The 26,228-nt window shown below is 32.7% G+C and overlaps 1 protein-coding gene across 2 annotated transcripts; it reads left to right on the top strand.

Annotated features, from left to right (window-relative positions):
* The first annotated feature begins 2,455 nt into the window (after positions 1–2,455).
* Positions 2,456–24,702, top strand: LOC131853079 (uncharacterized). Of its 2 annotated transcripts, none has more exons than XM_059203889.1 (8): positions 2,456–2,526; positions 3,717–3,777; positions 18,895–19,089; positions 19,982–20,147; positions 22,230–22,408; positions 23,187–23,400; positions 23,910–24,012; positions 24,441–24,702. In XM_059203889.1, exons 2-8 carry the CDS (start codon positions 3,775–3,777, stop codon positions 24,685–24,687), a joined length of 1,107 nt encoding a protein of 368 aa, XP_059059872.1. In that variant the 5' UTR covers positions 2,456–2,526; positions 3,717–3,774; the 3' UTR covers positions 24,688–24,702. The 2 variants fall into 2 exon arrangements, with proteins under 2 accessions (XP_059059872.1, XP_059059871.1); XM_059203888.1 differs by having other exon boundaries at positions 19,955–20,147.
* Positions 24,703–26,228: the final 1,526 nt, after the last annotated feature.

Below are 26,228 nucleotides of genomic sequence, written 5' to 3'. Positions count from 1 at the left end.
TAGAAAATACCCAGGCCGATACAAATAATAATAAGTATGACTGTTTGTTCGATTCTTCAACGTGTGAGGAATCGAACCGGCGACCATTGAAAGTAAAGCGGTGTGCTAAACCGTTCACCAATGAAGCTGTTAATATGTGTTAGTTTGTTAAATATTGTAGTGATATTATATTCTTATGTCTGTTAGAAACTAAAACCATTACGGCCCATTAAGTATTATATAAGTATACTCATACAAACAAACATTGTAAAAAAACAAATAAATATTTGCGCTGCTTAACATTTCTAACATACATAATATTCGACGTAACTTAGTTATTTCTGTGTTTAAAATCGCCAAATTTTTACCATCAAATATTACATCATATTGATGCTACTTACAATGCAATATAAATCTCTGTTAAGCACGTATAAAGTCATAGGTCATACTTTATTCTCACATAAAACTCCGGTGAGGTCGTAAAGTAAGTCTGTGATATTATTACCCAGTGCCCAATAGTACGGGTAAAGAATCCGTAGTAATAAGGGTTGGTATTAGGTCCAAAATATCGCAGTCTCCGCCCTGCCCGCCGCCGCAATATTATTAAAAATAATTCCTCACTTTTATTGCTTCCATTTAGGTGTAGCGTCACTATAATAAATATCTTCTTTGTTGTTATGACAGCTCCCGTAATTATTTTGGTTACAATTAGTGCATTTTTGTATTGTGCATTTCTTATGACAAACATATAAACGAATATTAATTTTAAAATCTCGTCGGATGTTAATTTAGAATTGCATTCATTATTTAAATAAGATTTCTCTTTTATTTTTTATTAGTTTGTATCTGTGACCTTGACCAAATGAAAATGAATTAATAATCCAACCCCATAAAAGCCAAATAAAAAACTTTCATTTGTTAACTTCAAAAATGACGATATTACATACAATTTATTTAACAGCCTAAAATATTAGATTCAGGCAATTACTTTTGAAAATGACGACACTTCAATACAATCTTTGATCTCACTATCAACCCTTTACAACCCTTTTTCTTTATTAATATTTAAATAATAGGCTAAGAAATAAATTTCAAGCTTCTATCTTTGTAAATAACAATACGTCCATATAATTTAACTCCCCTTTCAACCCTTTACAAAGCAATTTTTCTTTATATATATTTAATCAATAGCCAAAAAAAATTTTTATATTAATAAATAAACACAAAAATATTAATCTAATTTATATTAAAACACTTCATTTAATATGCATATGGATAATAGACGTTAGACAAGCTTAAAGCAAAGGGCAAACTCAATTCTAAAATACTGAATACACAAAAAAGTGTAGAATATATGTATATGAATAACAAAATATAATGTTTTAAACAAAAATAAACGTACTAATGTTACAATAAATACACAAAAGTATTTTATATATATTAGCGTAAAACTATTTAAATTATAGTTCGTAGCACTTCGTAGCTGATATAGCAGTACGTAGCAAGTCTGTCGACATCTACTTATAAGCGTTACGACAACTCGCTAAAGTATTTAATTGTAATGATAATAAAATATTGTTTTTTATATTAACACTAGCTACTCGCCCCGGCTTCCCACAGGTGTACATATATTATATATATAAACCATCCTCTTGAATCACTCTATCTATTAAAAAAATCCGTTGCGTAGTTTTAGAGATTTAAGCATATAGGGACGGACAGACAGCGACAGCGACTTTGTTTTATACTATGTAATAATAATAATAGTCAATAATCTGATTCTTTACCATTAATGTAGTCATATTCTACGATAGGTTGTTCTATCTATATAATGTACCACATCTACCTGCGAATAATAAAAAATAGCTTCAATTATAAATTCTCTCACATTAAGTATTAAAATGCTGCTATATCCTAATGGATTGGGTATTTTGCTACCTTTATACGGGTCGATCGTCATTTTGATCCGCAATCCATATAAAGTACAAAAATTCAAATCCTGCAGGATCAATTTGTTTTCTCGCATTATCCACTGGGAGTGGTCTGCGCTCCGCCCTCATCCACTATATATATGCTATCGCACTCTAATTTTTATCTATCTTTGCGAAATAAAGTCACTTAAATCACAATCGTCCAGTTATTTCATGATCACATAAAACGTTTCTTTTATATTTCCCATTAATTACTTCATGTTTAAATAGTATTTAATAACCCTAATTTTGTTCTATTTTTATTATTGTTAATATGGGTAATGTAAGTCGAAATGAAATATAATGAAAAAAATTGGTCAGTTTTCAAAGTCGTAAACTCAAAAATCAATACATCCGATCCATCTGTTTCTTCTTTTTTTGTACGAGAACACATTCAGTCAAATAGATTCAGCTCGGTTTTTCCATGATTGTGAAAAGTCAGGGGCGTGTCTGGTTCGCATCCGCCCAGCGGAGGTGCGCGCTCGACGGACAGTTGAAAAGATTCCGCGCTGTCGAGTACACGTCGACGAGACCCAAACTAAAATAGTTACCGTGCCATAGAGACCGCCGCTGCGAGGTGAGTACACTCTAAAACATTGTTATAAAATATGTGTGTATTAATAGGTGTTCATAAAATAAAATAATTAAATTCGTTATTGTTAAAAAGTGAGAAATTCTATTTTAAGTTATGGTTAAGTTACTTCAGAAACTGTGTTGAAATAGTCCAGCTACATTCAAGTCAAATAGTTTTTTATTAAGAAGAGTATATTAATATGTGTTCATAAAATAGAATAATTAATTTCGATATTGTTAATAGGTGAGAAATAACATTTTAAGTTATGGTTAAGTTAATTCAGAAACTGTGTTGAAATAGTCCAGCTGCATTCAAGTTAAATAGTTTTTTTTATTAAGTATTTACATGAATAAGATATTTAAGTAAATTAATAATATAACATTAATGGAGTTTTCATTAGAGCAGTCTCTAAATATTTTGTTCTAAAATTAGCATATTAGAAAAAACCCTTTCAATATTCGAAAAAAATTTGTAACAAATGAAAATACCTTTTGTTTTGTAGCTATAGAATAAACAAGTCAATCTAGACTCCTAGGAGATATTACAGATAATCGATTCGAATTCTATTTTATAGTAAATTAGTTTGCGATAATATAGAAATATTTCCCACTACTATACCTATATTACTTAATTTTTTTGAGATAAGATTTTTATTAAAATAAACAAGATATTAAAATAAACAGCACTTTGTTTTAATTTCTCTTGTTGAATGTCGTTACGTAATATTTATTTATTGGTATATATTGTGCTGTGATTTAATCAAAAGTTATGTTTTTAAGTGCAGTTTAACATAATAATTTTATTGAAAATTTATATCCCAACTCGAATCTTTGAAATATTAATATTTTACGTATATATTGCAACCCTTCGCACTGAGATAATGATAGTTTTATAAGAAAAATTACGGCAACTCTTTTGTTAAAAAATGTATGTTATGTTCACCTATTCCATTTTTTTAATAAGGTTTTTTTAAGACGTCTGTTCATATTTCATTGTATATTGTATTTTATATTAAAATAGGTAATGATCATAGTTATTATTCAATCAACAAATAAAATATTTATCGAAGAACTTACTTATAAATGATTCATTTTCATATAATATATTTATATAGTACATGATTAGATATAGTTCGATGTTGAATTAAAATTATTATAAATCTATTAATCTAATATAATTGATAATACTTTCAGACAATTACTTCAACTTGTTCAAATCATGGCGTTGACGAAAAATACAACTTTTATTTAAATGGTAACCTTTTTGAATAACTCAATTAGCACAGCGAATTTTCATACAAACATAGTACTTATATGTCACGTTGATATAGTGGAAAATATTAAAATTCAGTGATTTATTATCATAATCTAAAATTAAAATTAATTTATGAAAAATAAAGTATCTAAAATTGGAGTAGATTATAATAAATAAGATTATAAAAAATAAGTGAGTGACAAATATCCAAACAACATCTTTGCTTTCAGATTTATAACATTCGATAACAAAATAGAATAAACAATTAATTTACGGCCTATTCTGTTTTCAGAAAAAAAATGGCAATTAAAATTATATCGTAATTTAGTCACATTTATTACTATTGGTTTATCTTATTAAAAATGAAATAAAAAAATAATATTTCGTGACCATTCATATTAGGCTTTTTTAAATTTTATTTCGTTCTCTGGAGTAGGTTGTAGTAAAAAGCTCTGGTCATCTATAGGATAACGCAGCGATAAATATATGTTTGATAGTTTAAAAGTAAACTTTATCATAATAATAAAAAATAGTTATTTTCAATTCCATCAAAATATACTATCGTCTAGGTATGGGTTTTAAGTAGACAGAATTAAGAATACCTGCAATTGTATTTTTGTATTGTACTATATATTTACAATACAATAAGAATACAGTCGTAACCGTTACGTTACGTTACGGTACGTTAGGCATATAATATCCATTAACCCATCTTCCTACTATAAGCAGAAATTTGTTCACTTTGGATGTTAATAAGATATCACGGTATGCGCTATCAATTATGGAATATTAAATATTCTGAGAGGGGATTGTAAGTAATGATAACGAGTAACCTCATTGCTAGCAATTTCAGATCGATTCTAACGCGGTCCCTCCTATAAAATGTCATTTTTATTTCCTGGTGAATTCACAATGCAGTTCTACATAAGAGCTGTTCAAACGATGGCCCGCATGACTTGCGGCCCGCGGCTGCAATTGGTGCGGCCCGTTAAATATATATTTTTTCTTTTTTTAAATAACAATACTTTTGTAGAGAGAAAGTTATATTTTTTTATACTCCCAAATGAGTTTATCAGTAAATTATGTTTTCTGCTGCTTCTATAAGCATGCACTGCATCTAGTTACTACCACTAATATTAATGTTTTTTTTGACTTGATTTGTAAAAGAAAAATTACTATCTACGATAAAAGTAATACGATAATAAAATAGTGACATTATACCTGCATTTTGTTTACATAAATATTTTGCGGCCCCTCAATAGATTTAGTCATTTTTATTGACCCTATATTCTATGTAGTTTGAACGGTCCTGACTAAATGACCTGATTTCGTGCTTATCCTATTTCTCTCAACGAGTTAGCCGCCGGCTTATACCTTTGTAACACACACAGAGCTCCATCCATTTATTCCATTCAATTATCATCAGAGGGATATTAGAATATTACAATTTGGGGCGAAAGGTGATTGTTAGTAATGTGGACTGATGATATTATTGCTAGCAATGTACCATATCAGATTGAACTCCACGCGGCTCCACCTGGAAACCATCGTGATAAATTCTTGGTGAATTTGTCACGATGCGCTAACTGACTTGATCTCATGCTCATATTATCATCCTCCACTGGTGCCCCGATAGCATAAACTGTTAGTGCAAGCGGGTGCACTGTTCCGTTATCATCCATAAAAAAAATAGAATTAAAAATCTTGTATTAATGTTGATATCTTAACATATGTACACAAAAATTAGGTATTTGATAATATCTACTAATATATAAAATTCTCGTGTCGCAGGTTTCGTCTTTATACTCCTCCGAAACGGCTTGACCGATTTGGACGAAATTTTATATGTATATTGAGTAGCTTTGAGAATAGGTTTGTAACAAATTTTTATACCCGTAAGTGTTAAGAGTGGATCCCCCAAAAAAGTTTCGTTTTTTTCTAATTTATTTTTTAGTATAAAAAAAAATTTAAAAAAAGAAACTTTTTTAGGGGATTTACTCTTAACACGTGACATTAAAACATACAATAAACCCTACATTTTCACCGTTTGATCAACAACCTCTAATTTTTAATAGCGATTTTAATTTATATGGCAATACAACGTTTACGGAGTCAGCTAGTATACGCTAATTCTTTCTTAGTTTTTAGTCCTACGTGGAAAAGAGCAATTGGATCCTATAATACTGTAGGGAAATTTTTAACAGCGCATATGAAATCTTTTACAAAAGATTTAATTGCATGCCTTGTCCGCCAACACGGGGCGATAGGCAATGATTCTTATCGTGAACTTATTGAAAAAGGGGCCGGGAACCGAATTCCTATCGCGCATAAATCAGGCGCACAAGTATTTCTTTCGACCGTTCCTACTATGTTATTGCCTTCATTGGTGTTTTACAACTGATATATATCACTATACCGCCGATATGTACTATTATCCCGCGACTTCGTTCGTGTGGAATTTAACTTTATTTTTCTAAAATAAAAGTAGCCTAAGTTACTCCTTCTAAAAATGTCCAGTAAAAATCTGTCCAGCCATTTCGGAGATTAGCCGGAACAAACAGATAGATAGGCAGACAAAAATTGTAAAAAATATTATTTTGTTGTATATACCGTATTTATAATTATATGCTTGTAGTAAAAAACGATGATTTCAATATTACAAACAGACACTCCAATTTTATTTATATGTATAGACTAGCTGTCCCAGCTGAACGTAAATAAGTAAACGTTATTTTGCCTTCAAATAAAAAAAAAATTAGGGGTGGACTACCCCTAACATTTAGGGGGATGAAAAATAGATGGCCGATTCTCAGACCTACTCAATACGCTCACAAAATTTCATGAGAATCGGTCAAACCGTTTCGGAGGAGTATGGGAACGAAAACTGTGACACGAGAATTATATATATAATATGAAGACTTGTAAGTATCGAATACGTAACGTTTATTGTTTTCAAACCCCAATTGCGGATGTGATAAAACAAATCCATCTGTATTTCTTTATATACCTATCTATTAGTTTTATGGAATCTTTTTTAATTAAATATTATGTCAATAAATCTATATTGTTAATGGTCGATGTTTAAAATTCACTCTTCTTAATTTTTTAACATACTAGTTTTTATGCATTATTAGAGAAATAATACAATTATATATAACTATTGCCTGTCTGGTTTTCTATAATAATTGGTTCTATATTTATATATTAATACTTGTAATAAATAAATTAAAAAAATTGTAATTTTTACAAAACACTTAGACGTGGTTCTCCTTTCTAAGTGTTGTGCAGAAAGTTTTTGTTTATAAGTTATAGTGTTTGACAATACAAACATCGTATTTTCTGTTAAAACATACTTACTCTGAGCAAAGCCTACTACACTCTAAACGATTACTTATATGAAAAACGTGCATGGCAAAAGACACTTAAATCTAAATTATATAACACAAAGGTGACTGACGTAATGATCTATCAACGCACAGCCCAAACCACTGGACGGATCGGGCTGAAATTTGGCATGCAGGTACATAGATGTTATGACGTAGGCATCCGTTAAGAAAGGATTTTGATATATTCCACCCCTAAGGGAATAAATTAACACGAAAGAAGCCGCAGGCAAAAGCTTGTAAGTAAATAAGTTTACTTACAAAAAGCAAATTCAGTTCAGCTTCTAGCCAGATCTTCACAATTAAATTTGTAGACTATACTTCGTCAACGTCAGAAGATATATTAATACAAAAAACTTGACTTTTATTTAACTTTCAAACTAAAAGCACTGAATAAAATATTTTTCTTTGTTTCTTTCTTTCTTAAAATTTAAATGTAATGAAATGGCAGTTGTAATTATTAACAGGGTAACTATTTCTTTTTTTTTGTCAATTAATGTTGTATTAGAGAAACAAGCTGGTGGATGTAAAGATGTACATATTATTGTCTCGCAAACAACCGTTACTAAGTTACAATTTTTTTCTCTTTTTGTGTATATTTCGATAACAAATCTAAATATGTGGCGTAAGCGCAACATTTTTTTTTGTGTCAATATATGATAATATGACAAGTAACTCAGTCAGTGTATATTATACTCATTTATCACTGAGTCAATTCTGAGTTATTAGCAATATAGTACTTATTATATAATCCTTTTGTTGGACAAAACTACTTACGCGTGTTGTTTATATTAGACTTCCAGGAAACATTGCAGGGGGAATAATGGTCAGTTCTTAATATTGCACAGCTTGTTGAATGTTACAAATTCATTGTAAACATTGCGTTCTTGGTATTTACAGAGCACACGCACTTTTGTTTTATGAATTACTCAGTTATAGAGGTCAAGCTAAATATGTCACTTAAAAAACTAGTGAATGTATACATAATTATCAGTGAATAAAAGTAAAGGTTGATACATTATGGCTTACGCTGATGAACATTACCCTGGTCGACAAGTCTTCTTCATATTTTACTGTTTTTGGGTATTTTTATAGCTCTTGGTATGAAGAAAATACTGAGAGATTGCTAATAGCTTCAATTTTTTCTTCAGCTGCAATATAGGTACACAGTATTATCATTTTAACGAAAATGTATAGAAAATTGCATACATTACGTTAACAAAATTTCTATTGAACATTATCAATATCACCACAAATGCAGCAAAAACTATCGGGATTCATTACACAACATCTTGTTGACGAAGCCATATTGAAAACAACAACAAAATATATTTCAGTGCCCAATAAAAACGCATATCTAAGTTGAACCAGTTGAACATTGTTAATGAGGGAAGTTAGCTGTAACTCAAAAACAAAAGCTGTGAGAGAATAATTGTTGCTATATTCAAACAATACGCATTAATTCGAAGTAGAAACGGAAAAATCGAAGGGAACAAACAATTTTATTTTGTTATACAAACAAGTAAAAAATGTGATGCGTTTTATTTAAGACCTTTAAATAAAAACGCATTAAATTTTTTACTAAATAGATAGAGTAACGTGGTTCTAGAGGAAGGTTTAGGATATATAACGTCCTACGCGTCTTTAAACGCGCCATAACCAATATATCCTAAGTATATCCTACTACGTATCCTACTACGTATCCTACTACGTAAACGCAGGCGAAGCCACGGGCGGAGAGCTATCTGCTCTTGAAATTCTGACTATATTAGAAGAGGGAGCGAATTCAGAATATGCCAATCAAATCGATGCTGTATCCATCCTCCGACGTTACACAATCTTACAGACCATGTTACACGTAACATGCGGCCTCTTTGACATGACTGCTTGCTAACCACAGACTGACACAGGTAGAACAGACAGAACAATCGACTAGAGACGAATACGATATATAAACGGACTAGGATTTTCATAAATTATATAGGTATTCTATTATCGGAAAAGATATTGATTTTATGCAATATAAACGACAACCTACACGGTCACCTCGACTACCAGACCGTTAAATATGCAACATTTTGCAGAATGTAAAATAATTACTGTATATATTGTTTTGCTATAACTTCCTCTTTTTAGATGTATTTATAAACGTAATAAACAGAAAAATAAAAAATATGTTATTTTTACCCTTGTGAATGGATTTAAATTAGCAAAATTTAATTTAAAAGGTCGACATCCTACCATTCCTACCACCAGAAGTTATTTAATATACACAAATTACTTTAACTAAACACTGCGCCATCTAGTCACACGGTAAGCACAACTTTTGTTATGGGTACTAGAACAACAGACAACTTTTTTTGTAAATTCAAACATAATATACCTGCACAGAAAACACCCAGATACGTTACAAACAATCATACTCATGAATAAAAATGTACGGTGCGAGGAATCGAACCCGCTACCATCGAAAGAAAAGCGATGTCACACACCGCTAGACCACCGAGGCCGTCAATTAAATGAACACTTATAATAAATTACCTATTGCACTAACAGCTGGTATGGTAGTAGAAACACCGCATGTCTCATTTCATATAGTTTACATTATCCAGTGTATTTATTGCCCTTGTTTCGGTTTCACTATTCTTTTGCTCTCTGTTTACACTTAACACCAATAGACCGAGTAGCTGATGCGCCCCAACTGTTCATTGTATTATTTACATTCTGAAACCTCGTATGTGTACCTTGATCTAGGCGAGAACACGATTATTTAAGTTTTAAGTTCTTTATAGTGGATTGCGACATGACATAAGATTTTTTAAGATTACTTTTTATCTTCAAAACAGATCTTATGTTTTTAGAAAGGCATCATTTTTTGTTCTTTGATTTGTAATGCATTAACTTAAGTATTAAATTCTTGATAGTGGGTAGGGATATAATATAAGAATTTTTAAGATTTTTTTATAATTTAAAAACATGTGTTATATTATAGTTATAGAAAGACTTAATCCTTCCTTCCATCCCAGTTTATCCTTTAAATTTCCTTCAAAATTTTAATAAAAAAATAATAGGTAAATTATAATTGAGAATTGTATGTATAAATATCTACAGGAACATCCTATCCTACCTTCCTTTAGATTTATTTTGGCGTATTTAGAATTTTAATAAATTTTATCTACAAGTTCTTCCTCTTGCCCTAAAGCTCTATTGTTAGTGTGGTTGTAGCTTGCATATATTGTCTTTAATAACAGCTTTCTAGACCATTCCATACGTAGAACCAAACCGAATATAGGTAGGTACATAAAATCAACGTACGGATGTATTTGAACTACAAAATCCGGTTATACACAAAGGAGCACTGTTTGAACTTGTTTACATATATGTATAACAGATTGATTACAATGAGAAGCAAACTTGGCGTAATATCCTTATTGGATCTATTTGGACAATACCAATAGTTTAGAACAGTATCCTAGTTGCATCTTGACTAATGATGTCCTGAACTGATTGGAGATGCATCACAATAGGTAAACTAATTAGATAGTATTAGATTACATATCACGTTCAGATTGTATCATGTCTAGAGAGGAGTCAAGTCTGTACAATCGGGATGTATGTCTACAGTCTACGAGGAGACGGTAACTGGGATTGCAAACAAGCTGACGGAATAAATGGCAAATAATAATAATTGTGTATTCATGAACAGCACCACGAATGAAGTATTTATAAACCGTATAAGTATTGGTTACGTGTTGCCGTACTAATAAGGTACTTTGCATCCTGTAATTTCATTTGCCCTTCGAATCGGAACATTTCTTGAAGCTATTTGGTGGTATTTCGAAATTATCCACATAGACTTAGAGCTCTGCTTGTGGAAAACTAGTTTATTTGAGTTACAGACACTGATTAGACTATTTCCTTTTGACTAAATGGCAATAGCATATGCTGGTGGTGACGATATTCTTCCAAATTTGAATTTAAAAATGAATCTGTGTACATGTATAATACAAACTCATTTAAAAAGAATAAGAGTTAAGTTTCTTGCCAGTTCCCCTCAGCTCGGAAGCACTGACAGTAGATTTTAACATATCATAAGAGTCTGTAAGAGTCCTTCATGAATGAAGGTTTTGATTTGATTTGATTGGAAGTATTTTTTACAATATCTACTTCGGTAGCGATAAGATATATTAATACTTGATTCTTTTTACATAAAGGAACTGAGATATAATTACATAACTATAAGTTCATTAGTAGGTATTACAAAAAAAAGTATTTTATTTAAATATATATTGAGAAAAATATTAAAACGATTGACATATTAAGAATCATTGCCACGTCACTACACTATCCAAAGCTTCTTCGCTATTGTAATTTTAAAATCTATGTATGAAATCACTGCACTTGGAAGATACTTTCTTACTAAAGCAAGATGCGATAAAATCTATTCATTTTTAACTTTTATAATTTAAAAGAGAATCTTTAACTTTAGACGCGATCTTAAGAAATATACTTTAAAACTTTTACTCTGCTCCTGTAAACTACGCCTGAGATACGGATATCACTAAGATATATATAGGATAATTTGCTATTCGATAATTACAGCGTTTATATATTACATAATATATATATCATTGTGATAAACAAGACAGAACGGTCTATATATTAGCTCAGAGGGGGCAGTGAGTCGACCCTCTCCTCTATTCTGTTGTAGTCTTTATTAGTAAATTAATACCATAAGAGATCGACGACGACGAGAGCACTTCAGAAACTGTCATCAGTCTAACTGTCTCATAAACTTCTGAAGACAATCATTAGAAAAAAATATATATAAGAAAATATTACTGAAGACAATGGCTGTATGGGCTGAGTCCTTTTGCCTTTCCCTAAAAAAAGAAAAACCGAACAAAAAAATATTGACAATAACTTAACAAAATTACAAACTAATAAAATTAGGCAATAAAAAGATTAACAATTATTCAGGATTACCTATCAGGAATAGGAAAGAATATAATAGAATAGAAAATTTATTCAATTAATAAGAGGAAATCAGTCATAGTGATTAGAGCAGACAAGCAGCACCCGTTCACGATTATGACGGATGAGCCAGCCATATTTAGGATTTTCAATCCTATTATAGAATTATCAATAATCAATTTCTAAATCTACATATTAATTAAAGTAAAATCTACATAGTAGTATAAACATTGTTATTATAAAATAATAGATGAGGGAATAACTCTCTATGTATGTATTTCCTATCATTTTTTCTTGTGGATGACAATGGAATGGTGCACCCGCCTGCGCTAACGGTTTACGCTGGCGGGGCACCAGTGGAGGATGATAAGATGAGCATGAGGTCAGGTCAGTTAGCACATCGTGACAAATTCACGAGAAATTCAACTAACAACTAACAACCCCCTTTCATCCCATTCCCTTGTATTTTTTTTGGGGATGATAATGAAGTGTTGCACCGGCTGCGCTAGCGGTATACACTGGCGGGGCACCAGTGGTGCATAATAAGATGAGCTCCTGACCTCATAGTCAGGTCAGTTAGATCATCGTAACTAATTCACCAAGGATTTATTTATTATCACGATGGTTTTCAGGGGGAAACCGCGTGGAGGTCAATCTGATATGGTACATTGTTAGTAATAAGATCATGAATCCACATTACTAACAACCCCCTTTCATCCGATTCCCTTGTATTTTTCTTTGGGGATGATAATGAAATGTTGCACCGGCTGCGCTAGCGGTTTACGCTGGCGGGGCACCAGTGGAGGATGATAAGATGAGCATGAGGTCAGGTCAGTTAGCCCATCGTGATAAATTCACTAAGAATTTACGATGGTTTCCAGGAGGAACCTCGTGGAGGTCGACCTAACATGGTAATTACTAGTTCCCATCACTACCAATCCCCTTCCCCCATCCCCTAGTATTAGAGACCATCATATCGTACGACGATGGAGGTAATCACAAGGAGGGATGTTTATTGTTTCAATAAGATGCCCACTTGACCGGGCCTGTCTCGCCCTGCTTCCGACCCGCTGGTACAATTGCTCTCAAAATAAACAGTTTATAATATCCTCGTTTGGTTTCATTCGTTTTAGTAGCTATAATGTGGATATTTTGTTTATTTACACAACAGAGTTTTAAACGACCACTTTCGTTTCATTGTGTATTTTATACGCACTTTTTCTGGTATTGAACGTCATTGCGTGATAAATTGATTTATTTTAAACTAGCCGCGGTTTCGTCCGCGTGACTTTTATGGCCTATATATTATCTGATGTATTACCTTACAGTAAGTAATATAGCTTATATTGCTGTAAAGTTTCAACAAAATCTGTTCAGAAGTTTTTGCATAAAGAGTAACAAACATCCGTCTATACTCACAAACTTTCACGTTTATAATAATAATAAGACTAGCTGCAACTTCATCTGCGTGGAAAAAACGACGAATGAGGAATTTGTATTTCTTCCCTTGAATTTTATAAACTTTAAATGTTATTTATTTATATTTAATCAACAGCCTAATGACGATATTTCCATACAACTCCTTACAGTACTTTTCCACATTAAAAAATAAGCTATGTCCTTTCTCAGGGTTTAGAATCAGTGTATTAAATTTAATTTAAATCGATTCAGTAGTTTTGGCGAGAAAGCGCGAAGGACAGACAGGGTTATTTACATGATTAGTAATAAGGATTACGTATTACAGTTTCGTAACACACCAACTGCTCATATTCGAATTTGTTTTAAAAATACACCCATTCCTACTGGACGTTCGATTCTCAGGCCGACACAGATTGAATTTGGCAGTTTCCGGTTTTTTTTCTCTGAATCTTCACCGGCTAGTGAGTGGTATTTACGTAGATATAATATAAATCTAGTGTTTGCATAAAAGTAGTAAGTTCTTTTGTATTTTTTATGGATAAACTCGCATGCACTAATGGTTAAAACTGGCGGGCCTCCAGTGTAGGATGATAAGATGAGCATGAGGTCAGGTCATTTAGAACATCGTGGTATTTTCACCAGGAATTTATCACGATAATTTCTAGGAGGAACCGCGTGGAGGTCCTGACATGGTACAATGCTAGCAATGGAGTTATCAGTCCACATTACAAATAATTACTTTCCCTCCACTTTTGTAATTTAGAAGGTATATCAAATCAAATCGAAGTTATTTGCAATCAACATAGGTATACATTGATTGTAATTGTAGAATATCATGTCCCAATGTTTTGCCTCAATAGGCGTGAAAATTTTTAAATTATTTAATTATTAAAAACATTGTTAGGGCAATTATGAACACATGTCATAATTATTATCTTTAACACATTACTAAACATTTATCGAGTAACCAATAATTTAATATATTTGTTGATAATCCTCGTGAAACTTCCTTTATATAGTCTGGTATTTTGATTTCTTTTTATAGCCTACGGAAGACGTTATTTGTGACCATACTTTTTTTTCGTTTTGTTTCATGTATGTACAATATCATTACTACTCTAGATCTTTGACTTCTTTATCATTACTATGATATCGTTTTCAATACGTTTTTGTGGGTAGAAATTAAATTTTCAGTAATATACTCACTAATCTAGTGAGAGACCTTTTGGATTAATGATTTTATAAGGTATACAGAAAATTCATATTTGCATATATTATATTATGAGCAAATGGGTACATTATTTATGCAAATTTTCAGTAATATGATAGTATTAAAGTGTACAGTGGAAATATTTGTCGATTTGCAAACATTGTACAAACAGTTTGCGTTAAATGAACAAACAAAATTTACAAGAGTGCTACTTATGTTATATATTTTAAAATACATAAGTACTTATTGTTCTTATAGAAGCGCAAGGCCTTTGATATTTATACTTAATGAATTCAATAAATAACTCTGGTCAATTCACTCAGCGCCATCTAGTTCCACGGTAAATAGAGCTTGTGTTATGGGTACCAAACAACTGATATAAATACTTACATATTTTTTTATATACATATAAAACACGCAGACCGATACAAACAATCATATTCATGAATATAAAAGTTTGCACCGTGCGAATCGAAATCGAACTTGCGGCCATCGGAAGCGGTTTACTAAACCGCTAGACCATCGTCGTCTATTTATATTTTTGTTAACTCGGCGAATTTATCTATATAAATCTGTTGGTGTACGTAAGTCTTGGTGAAACTAAAAAACCTCTTGAATTTCAATAATTCAATTTTTGATTTTTTATTGCTATTACAGGATTGTTTAATAAGTTTAACAACTTCGAATTATCTTTAACAGGCGTTCCAAGTGGTAAACCGCGTCAGATATTAAATCTAAGAAAATAATATGAATTTATATTCAGCATATTATTTATTTATTTTTTTATTATTATTATATATTTTATACAAAATATATACAAAATTAATCAAAAAGGCGGCAAGTAGCTTGCTTTATAATAGACTGAGGTACCTAGTTTACTATAAAGCAAGCTGTTTGGCGACTGAAATACATATTTCAAATCAGTTCAAGAACTTCGAATATACATACATATATGCGATAGAGTCGCGTCTTATTTATTTATTTAATTAATTAACACAATATAAATTTACAGCTAATTGCCAACACGTTTATATTTTAAAACTAGCTAATAAAAGTAGCCTAAGTTACTCCATCAGCTATCTGCCAAAAAAGTCCCGTCAAAGTCGGTCCAGCCATTTTAGAGATTAGCTGGAACGAACAGACAGATAAAGATTGTAAAAAATGTTATTTTGCATATGTACCATATTTATATTCATATGCATGTAGTAAAAAACTGTTATTTCAAACAGACACACTTAATTTTATTTATATGTTCTATACATAAAAATATTATACTTTACTAAATATACTACCTATTTAAACTATACAATGACAAAAATATAAATCTAAAATCTAAGAGAAATCAATACAAAATAATTTATTCTAGTTACAGCCAGTATTTATTTTGAGGTTGAAGGTTAATTCGATATATAATATAATCGCTGATCAATAGTTATAAATTGAATACATTGTATGTTGTTGATACCAAGTTGCACTGGGTCACTAATTACGTACTGTTGTTTTAATAACGATGTTATTGGAAATTATATGTGTACAATTAGGTATAAATTTGATTTCCATGAAACTTATATAAGCAATATTTTTGGTATAGCGGTTTAGCACTGTCTGCCTTACTTACGATGGACGCGGGTTCGATTCCTCGTACGGTACAAACATTTGTGTTCATGAGTATACATAATTGTTTGTATCGATCTGGGTGTTCTATGTATAATATGTATGTATTTACGAAAAAAACATATCTATGTATTTGTATCAGTTTTCTAGTACCCATAACACAAGCTTTAGGTAGCTTAATTTAGGTCTAGATGGCGCTGTGCGAATTGTCCTGAGATTATATATATAATTATATATATAATCCTGTCCTGAGATTATATATATAATTATATATATAATCTCAGGACAATTCGCATGTATATCGCATGCATAATGTATTTACATATATAGAATATATGTAAATACATTACTTTATTTTACGATTATTTTTTAATTGATTATTTTAGTGAAACTTTATCCTTAGTATTATTTTAGCCATTTTCACTTTAGCTAAATAGTTACATATAATGCAACGATCCAATAAATAATAAATAGAATAAGAAACATAGATACTCAATTATCTAATTACATCTGTAAAAGTAGTAAAAACATGTAACTATAGCGATAATTAGAATAATAATAATCGTCTTCATTTGTCTCAAATAAATAACTACATATTACAATTGCTGCTTGTAATAAAATTTACAAGTAATAATCGACACATAATTGTCTATAACTCAGAGGGGGCAGTGAGTACACCTCTGATATTCTGTTATAGCCTTTATATAATTGACATGTAATAAACATATATAATATCTGGAACAAACCCTAAGTGTAACTTGAGATATCATCAATCCAAAGGAAATGAATATGAAAATCATAACATATAATAAAGCAAATTAAAATGAAACTCAACAGGTTAATATTATTTTATTCCAGAGAGGGGAAAGGTACGACTGTCGTTTTACTTTGGATATTAGAATAATAAAGTATACAAACAAGATTTTATTTAATATATTTTTGATAAAATCTTGTTTGTCAGTTTCTATTTCTGACTGACTCTCTCGCGAAGGATAGGAGAGTCAATCAGAAATAGAAATTGAATTATAAGTTTTTTTTTGTCTTGACTAGATTTGCAGACTAATTTTATTACATTAAGTAATGGCTGATTTTTGTGATCAATTGTATCGAAATAGACTCTTATTACTAATATTTATTAATAATCTATTACAGATGTTCAGCTTAAAATTAAGTTTATTTCAATGAAGACTATTTTAATTCTATTGCACTCTAATGCAACCTTACCACGCTAGAAAAACAAGACAAATCTTGGAGAGTTTAGTCAGGCTGTAACAAATTGCCTACTTGTAAAAGTTGTGGATCTATTAAAATTAATTCATTAAGATGCCAAGAAAGATAGACTTCACTACAATTTACTTTTTTCACTCTTATTGATAATAATATAATGTTGCACCCGTCGGCGCTAACAGTTTACGCTGGCACTAGCACCAGTGTAGGATGATAAGATGAGCAATAACTCAGATTAGTTAGTCTATCTTGGTGAAATTCACCGTGTATTTATAACGACGATTTCCAGGGAGAACCGCGTTGAGGTCATTCTGACTAGCAATGTACCATACATTGCTAGCAATGGTCTTATTAGTCCACATAACGAACAATCCTCTTCCACTCACAATTAAATATTTGAAAGATCAAAGGTTATGAGATAAATAAAAATAAACGTAACATTCAATAATTTGATAAAAAGAAACAGATTTTTGATGCAAATGTGTTAAGATTAACTATTATACTTGATAGCATTCTGTACTTGATATTAGATCTATTATTATATTATTATTAGATATTAAATCTTATCGAAAGTACCTATGTACCTTATTTGTAAACAACGTTACATTTTATCCGGGTGTAAGGGTAAAAGTCAATGCTGGTAGATCAACTGACCAGTCATATAAATAGACGTGTAGAACGTGTTAATCATTAATAGCTACTCTTACACGTACGCTCTTTCACGCGGGAAAGAATGTGCATGTAAATGTAGACAAAGAGAACGAGAAAACCAGGCGCCGCCAGTTCGCATTCTCGCGTTCTTTTTAACATCCGGTGAAGCTGTAAAGTTGGGGCTAACAGCGTTACTAAAATCGTCTTTCAATCGTGCCTGATTTAGCGCCTCTTGTAATAATTATAATTTCAAAATGGCGGTCTAACCGTGACAGACCGTGAAAGACATAATTAAGGTTCAAAATCACGCACGATTGATCCGCGAACTGGCGTTGCTCGTGGTTCTTGTCGTTCTCTTTGTCTACATTTACAAGCACATTCTTTCTTGCGTGAAAGTCTATTCCCGCTTGAAAGAGCGTACGTATAAAGGTAGCTAATAACATGAAGCACATAACTCACGATTGCGTTGTATTTCCCGCGTTAAAACTCATGAACTCCTGATCCACCATGGAAGAACATGCCGTGGAAAGGCCGCTAATAGGTATTTTTATTCTCAGTATATATTTTTCCTACGTGCATTGGTTAAGCAGCTGGCGTGTTCATTACCCCAACAACCTTTTAATACTTAGTCTTTTGTAGAGTGCCGCTGTCGTCATGGAGGGTTTCCTTCATCATATGGCGCCGCAGTTCCTGCATCCTGCACTGCAGAGCTTCGGCTGCGGTGCCTTCAGACCAATAGGTGGTGCCTTCCACCCGCTTTACCCAGGGAAAGCGTTTGCAAGGCATTTAGGAGAACAATACGCACTTGGTCAAAGCGTCGGTCAAGCTCTTCGGGTAAGTACTTTAACATATTAACAAAAATTAAATGATATACTTTACTTATGCTATTTACATTTCAATGTTATTGGATATATTTCAATACTATAAACATTAAATATCTGAACTAAGTAAACTGGACTGAGAGTGCAAATTTATAAGGTACCTTACATCGTGAGTCAGTAAGAATAATATTTGAAAACTTGCAGTTAATGAATTAATAATGAATCGACACATATAATTAAAATTAAATTGGATTGTCTGTTTGTATATTGGAAATAACCATTTGCTACTAAATGCATATGAATATAAATAAGGTACATACACCAAATTATCATTATTAACAATATTTGTCTGCGTGTCTGTCTGTCTATTTGTTCTGGCTAATCTCTGAAATGGCTGGACCGATTTTGACGGGACTTTTATTGGCAGGTAGCTGATGTAATAAGGAGTAACATAGGCTACCTTTATTTTAGAAAAATAAAGTTAAATTCCACGCGGACGAAGTCGCGGGTGAAGCTAGTATATAATATAACATAAAACATTTATTGTGAATATTTGCTCTAAATCCTATAGTTAAAATTTCAACCAAGTTTAATACGAAATTTTGTTATGATAAGGCATTACTAATCGGTGGTTTGTATTCACACACTTAAACTTAAATTGTAAGTAAGAATAAATTATTTAAAAGAGCAACACACAAGTTTCTTGCTTGTTCTTCTTGTGATGAGACAGCATTCCGAATGAGCGGTAGATTAAAAAAAAATGTTATGACTATTCAAAAGTGCTTCAATGTAAGTTTATTTGAATAAATGACTTTCTATTCTATTCTATTCTATTCTATTAAAAGCAGACAGTCTCACTATCACATTTATAATAATAGTATGGCGGTTGGTTACGCCTTGCACAGAGCGTCCGTGATGACAGCAGCACACCACCGTTGTATCGGCACGGGTACGCGGCGAGGGATGACACCAGCTCTCCAGGCTCCGCCGCCTCAGCATCCCCCAGACCTTGTAAAGACGACGAGCCACCAACGACAACGCCCTGCACTGACTCGCATGACTTCTTCTCGCGTGAGTACAAAAAGATCATCATTGATTAGGGCTCATGATTTTAATCATTTTTATCTTCTCCCCCTCTAATCCCCACCATGTCACAGTTGGTCACATTTTAATAGTTAAAATTTTATATGTAACACATTATAATACATAAATGTAAAAAAATTAAGATCCATCCACAAAGTTTCATGGAGGGGCCATCTCACGTTAATAGTTATAATTTTAATGTGTTAATAAAATTTAAGAAATTTAAGATCCTTTCCATAAGATCCATCACAAAGTGACATGGAAGGTCCATGCCACTTTTTAATAGTTAAAATTTTGAAGGTGTTAACACAAATCTAAGACAGACACAAGATCCATTCATCCATAAGATCCAGCACAAAGTGACATGGAGCGGCCGTGTCACTATTTAATAGTTAAAATTTTAAATTAGTTAACATATATCTCAGAAAATTAAGTTCCACAAGATACATCACAAAATGTTATGGAGAGGCCATCTTACTTTTTAATAGTGAAAATTTTAAATGTGTTAACATCAATCTAAGAAAATTAAAACAAGTATCTTACTCATTCATAAGTTCCTTTACAAAGTGACTTAGAGGAGCATTGTTATCCATAAGATCCGTCGCAAAGTGACGTGGAAGGGCTATATAACTTTTTAATAGTTAGAATTTTAAAAGTGATTACGTATATATAAAAATTCTAAGAATCCTTGATTTCTACGCGATGTTTGTGACTTTTCGAACCACGTGTTATACAATATCACATAGTGTATTTAAAGATGATACCTAAGTAGGTGTCTTATTTCTTTCGAATTGGTGCAATGCTTATCCTATTCCCTGGCTTCGCGCCAGTAAAAGATGATGAGAGAAAGAAGTCAAGTCAGTTAGGCCAGTAGTAGGTAACTGATTCATTAGGGATTAATCACAATGGTACTCCGAAGGGAGAGCATAGTAGGTATTGGCAGTAGAAGAGATTACTAGCTTCAGCGCTAGTAATACTAGCTAATATTACTAGCACTGAAGCTAGTAATCTCTTCTACTGCCAATACCTTCCCACTGGTTGGTATCATACTAATTTTATAGGGAGAAACGAGATTGGCTGTGGTACAGAACAAATAAATGAGTGACTCAATGCACCGGATTCAAAGGCTCTAAAACATTACAAAACTGTTATTATAACGCGTACAATGTTTAATATTGTGTAATTTACTTTATATTGCCCTGTATTACGGAATTCAATAGGGCATATAGTATTACATATTGTTTGCGAATAAATACTCGGAAGTTTTTATTTGCATAACAATATGACCAGATCTTGTTTGTATGTAAAATAAATATACATTTTATGAAAAACGAGTAAAGTATAGCTCAGCTATTATGTGTAATTATGGATGATACATAAATATAGATACAACAATATGGTCACTCTATTGTTGTTAATTACATACAGCCTCGGCAGCAGCATCTAGCAGTTTAGCACACCGCTTTATTTCCGATGGTCGCGGGTTCGATTCCTTGCACGATGCAAACATTTGTATTCATGAGTATGATTGTTTGTATCTGGGTGTTTTCTCTGTATGTTACGTATGTATTTACAAAAAAATATCTATGTATTTATATCAGTTGTCTAGTATCCATAACACAAGCTCTGCTTACCTTGGGACTAGATGGCGCTGTGTTAATTGTCCAGGGTTATTTATTATATATTATTATAATTAATTGATTATTTAATCAAGTACATAATTATACGAATTGAATAAAGACATACATGACTCTTCTTTAAACAACGATCTACATGCAAAAGCCAGTATAAAAGGTGGGTAGCATGATTTTAGTATTCTCTACCAGAAGAACTGTACCAAATATTTGAGTGATAATAAAAGAGGTGTTACGTTAAATATTGTGTACATATTTCCGAACCGTTACGATATTGAAACCTTCCAGAAAAGAGCTTATTCTTTTTAAAAAGGCCGACAACGTACTTGCAGTTCCACTGGTGTTGCCTCTGTTCTCATGGGCGGCGGTAATCACTTACCACCAGGTGAGCCGCATGCTCATTTGTGCCCTGTGCTATAAAATAAAACTTATCCAGCGGACGGTGAACGTAAGTCTGCGTGCGGCGTGTGCGGAGCACGGCTGGGCCCGGGAGTGGCGCAGGCGCATTTCCTGCAGGAGCTCCAACACCTGTACAGTTTAAGCGCGCTGCCGAGGGATGCGGCAGCGCCGTCTACTCACTCCCTTCATCATCAAGACGAAGATGCTCGGTGGGAAGTAAGATCGCATAATCTTAATAATATAATAAACGCGAAAGTTTGTAAACTAAGTATGGATGTTTGGTACTCTTTCACGCAAAAACTACTGAACCGATCATCATGAAATTGTACACATGTACTTATAGGTATTAGAATGAACATAGAATACTTTTTATTAACGCAAAAACTACTGAACGAATTTTAATGAAACTTTACAGTAATATAGCTTACGTATCAGAATAACACATAGGCTATATTTTATATTGGAATTTAACGCGAGTGAGACCGTGGACATAACTAGTCTTATATATAAAGAGTTCGTATCACAATGCTAGATACCATACTCTAGTGTGAAACGGCTTTCCTGTGAAACGGCTTGACCGATTGGTCAAGGTTTATGAAATTTTATATGCATATTCAGTAGGTCTGACATTCGGCTATCTATTTTTCATAGCCCTAAGTGATAAGGGTTGTCTACTGCTAACATTTTTTTTATTTCTGGACGAATTTTTATTGTTTTTTATATAAAAAATACATACAAACCAAAATTTTCACCCTTCTACCCCTGTCTCTTAATAGGGATTTAAATTAATATGATAAAACATCGTTTTTTGTAGTTAAATAAATTCTTAATTAATAAATATGCGTAGGAAACGTTTGTGAATATTTACGATAACAAAAACATTAAATTAAGAATTTATAAGATATTTTTATAACAAGAACAAATATGAGCTATCATTAATATGGAAAAACTCGGACGAATTATCATATTAAAAACCTGGTATTGTATAAAACAGACATATCAACGGATCCGGGCGAATCGCCAGCGCCGGCTGAAGCTCCGCACGCGCAAACGCCACCATACAGTGGAGAGCATGCTGGGTTACGACCTGGAGGAGGACCGGCGGGAGGAGCGGCCGCGGGAGTCCCGCTCTTATGACGCTGAGGACGAACCGGTCGATGTGGAGGGCGACTCGATCGGCTGGCCCGATACCGCCATCAATGTAGACGGTATGATGCACTTATTGCATATTCGTCTTCTGTTTCAGACAAAACTAAGTGTTATTATCCAATTGTTATTTATAATACGTTACATTCATAATAGAAATTGGCCCTCTCGATTACATAGGCGACTTTTAAAGCACGGCGTATAGGTACAACTAAAAATGCGCAAAAAAACTTAAGCAGGTTCTTTTTTCCTATGAATTGAGCTGCCTATTTTACAAGTTTTCCTCTCTTGTATTAAGTTTTAATCCCCCTAGAATCTTTTTACGTACAAGATATAATATATATAGGTAGGGCTAACCAATAAGACCTTCGTTTTATTATGATTGTTAGAAATTTATAATGGTACCAAAGTTTGTGTAACCTTATAAAGAAATCAATAAACACTTCTAGACTTTTCATTTAATGAGATAAGGAAGAAGGAAATGGTGATGATGATGATATTACCAGTCCTATTAGATCATTGACACTACCATTTTCCCTAATTGTTAATAATAACGCACGTTTCATTGCAGACAAAGATCAACGAAATGACGGCGAGAAGCTACACTTAAGCTACGCTGAGGACCTTGAGATATCCAGTACGAACGACGCTATGCAGTCACCTGAACGCGTGAGGTATTTTTTCTCTAAGAGCCCACTTACAAAACCATCCAGAAACAAATATAATTCTCCAATAGAAAACCAAATTTCTCCAATTACTTATTCAGATATTTTATTAAAATACATATTACCAATAAAGAAATCGCGTTCTTCTAACAGTTAATTCATAACGATAACATAGTAATTACAATTTTCTGTAATTATGATGATTTTCTGTAATCTGAGCAACACACAAGTTTCTTGCTTATTCTTCTTGTAATGAATCTGCATTCCGAATAAGCGGTAGAATAAAAAAACTTGATTATTCAAAAGTGCTTATATTAAGTTTATTTGAATAAAGATTATTTCTATTTCTGTACCATGCATTCTGTATACCACTACAAGTTCTATACAGTTTGTTTTTACATATAGACTAGTTAATAATCGTTAGATTAATTTTTTAGGATGGAAACTCCTAAACCGTTGTCATTGGAATGTGCAACGAAGTCTGGTGAGGGTACGGAGCGACCGGCGGAGGTGTCCACTACGGAGTCATGGGCCGCGGCCCCCTCTCACCCCTCGCACGCCACACACCCCCCACCGACTGCACAGGACGCATGGCCCACCCTCGCCGCGGAAGCGTACATACATGCCGCTCGACATAAGATAGAAGGCGAGAACCTACCCTCATCCACCGACTCTCGTAACTGAATTCGACATAGCCATTTCCAGTCGCAAAATTATTATAAATTATAAAAAAAACTAGTATATATATATATATTATTGCTATAAAAGAATATGCAGACATGTGTGGAATGAGATTTACTTTTATATATATATCTTTGTTACTTTGCTACTCAAACGCTATATAATCATTATTACATAGTATAAAACAAAGTCGCCGTCGCTATCTGTCCGTCCCTAAGTATGTTTAAATCTTTAAAACTACTCAACGGATTTTGAAGCGGTTTTTTTAATAGATAGTGTTTCGAGAGAAAAGTTTATGTATATAATACATGTGCACCCGTGTGAAAATTGAAAAGAAGAGAACATGCGCAGAAAAATCAGAGACGCGATGATTCTGACGTATTGTTCGGAGCGAGTGAGGAACGGGATGAAAACTGGAAAGAATTTTTAAAAGTATTGAGACTCTGCATACCTACTCCTATTCAAAATCACAAAAATTAAGACCACAATATAAAGAGTCCCCCCAGTCAACTACCCGGGGTAGTATGTATACAATTTCTCGAAACACACCGTGAGACACAGACAACCGAACGAAGAATATCGACACCCAGAGGTCTGCCTCCACTGCGAGACACGCGAAGCGAACCTTACATCATACTTCACTGCTACACTCTCAGTAACCTCCCCAACAGTATAACCGTACAGCTTCTCTGTAAGATTCAATTAATCTTAGAATATAATATTTCCTTTTTTATTACTTGTGAAATCTCATTCCACAATCTCTCTTGATTTCTCTCATTCTAACGTGACAACTTTTTAGTTTTTATGATCACAACGCTAAACCGATAGGATGATACCGGCAACGACAAGAAACCGTTACTGCTACGTCCTAATTCATATATGTATTGCTTCGTTACATTACTTTGCAAATTGTTTAAGAGCACCGAATATGTGATTCGATATGGCTATATGGATTCATTATACGTTGAGAGGTATGATAGTTCTTAAGTAATGTAATTGTTTATCCATGGGCGTACCCAGCATCTGATCCAGAATTTTGTAGGCAGGGCCCCCGCGCATTTTTTTTCATACATACTACATGAAGACACTTACACGAAGTATATGTTTTTAGGTAGAAAGTAAAATAAATAAGCATAAATTTAAACATATATATATTTCTATTAAATTTATATATTGAATATTTTTGTTAAATATATATAATGAATGTTTTTATTAAATTTATATATATAATTATATATATAATAATTCGACTATTGTAACTTTCGATGATCTTCAGCAGAACTGTCTAATGACGTATGTCGTTAGAGAATCGCCCATACAACTACTATACATGTTTTTTAAACTGCGCATCTTTCACACCATAAAATCAACGGGTTCGATTCCTGGTTAGGTTGAATAATTTTTCAAAAGTTAACGCCTGATATTACAATTCTATACAATTCATCAATCATCATTTTGACGGCCTCGGTGGTCGCGCGGTTTAACACTTCGCCTTCCTTCCGATGGTCGCGGGTTCGATTCCTCGCACGGCATAAACATTTGTA

This window comes from Achroia grisella, unplaced genomic scaffold, assembly GCF_030625045.1.
Source record: "Achroia grisella isolate CSIRO2021 unplaced genomic scaffold, CSIRO_AGI_Agris_v1 utg874, whole genome shotgun sequence".
Classification (NCBI taxonomy): domain Eukaryota; kingdom Metazoa; phylum Arthropoda; class Insecta; order Lepidoptera; family Pyralidae; genus Achroia; species Achroia grisella.
This window is presented reverse-complemented; position numbering and strand designations above follow the sequence as displayed.

Excerpts from the sequence above, each read along its gene's own strand:
- LOC131853079 (XM_059203888.1), top strand. Across the intron at positions 20,148-22,229 it reads CTCGCATGACTTCTTCTCGC|CGGACGGTGAACGTAAGTCT; the intron begins GTGAGTACAAAA and ends AAACTTATCCAG. Across the intron at positions 23,401-23,909 it reads TACCGCCATCAATGTAGACG|ACAAAGATCAACGAAATGAC; the intron begins GTATGATGCACT and ends GTTTCATTGCAG.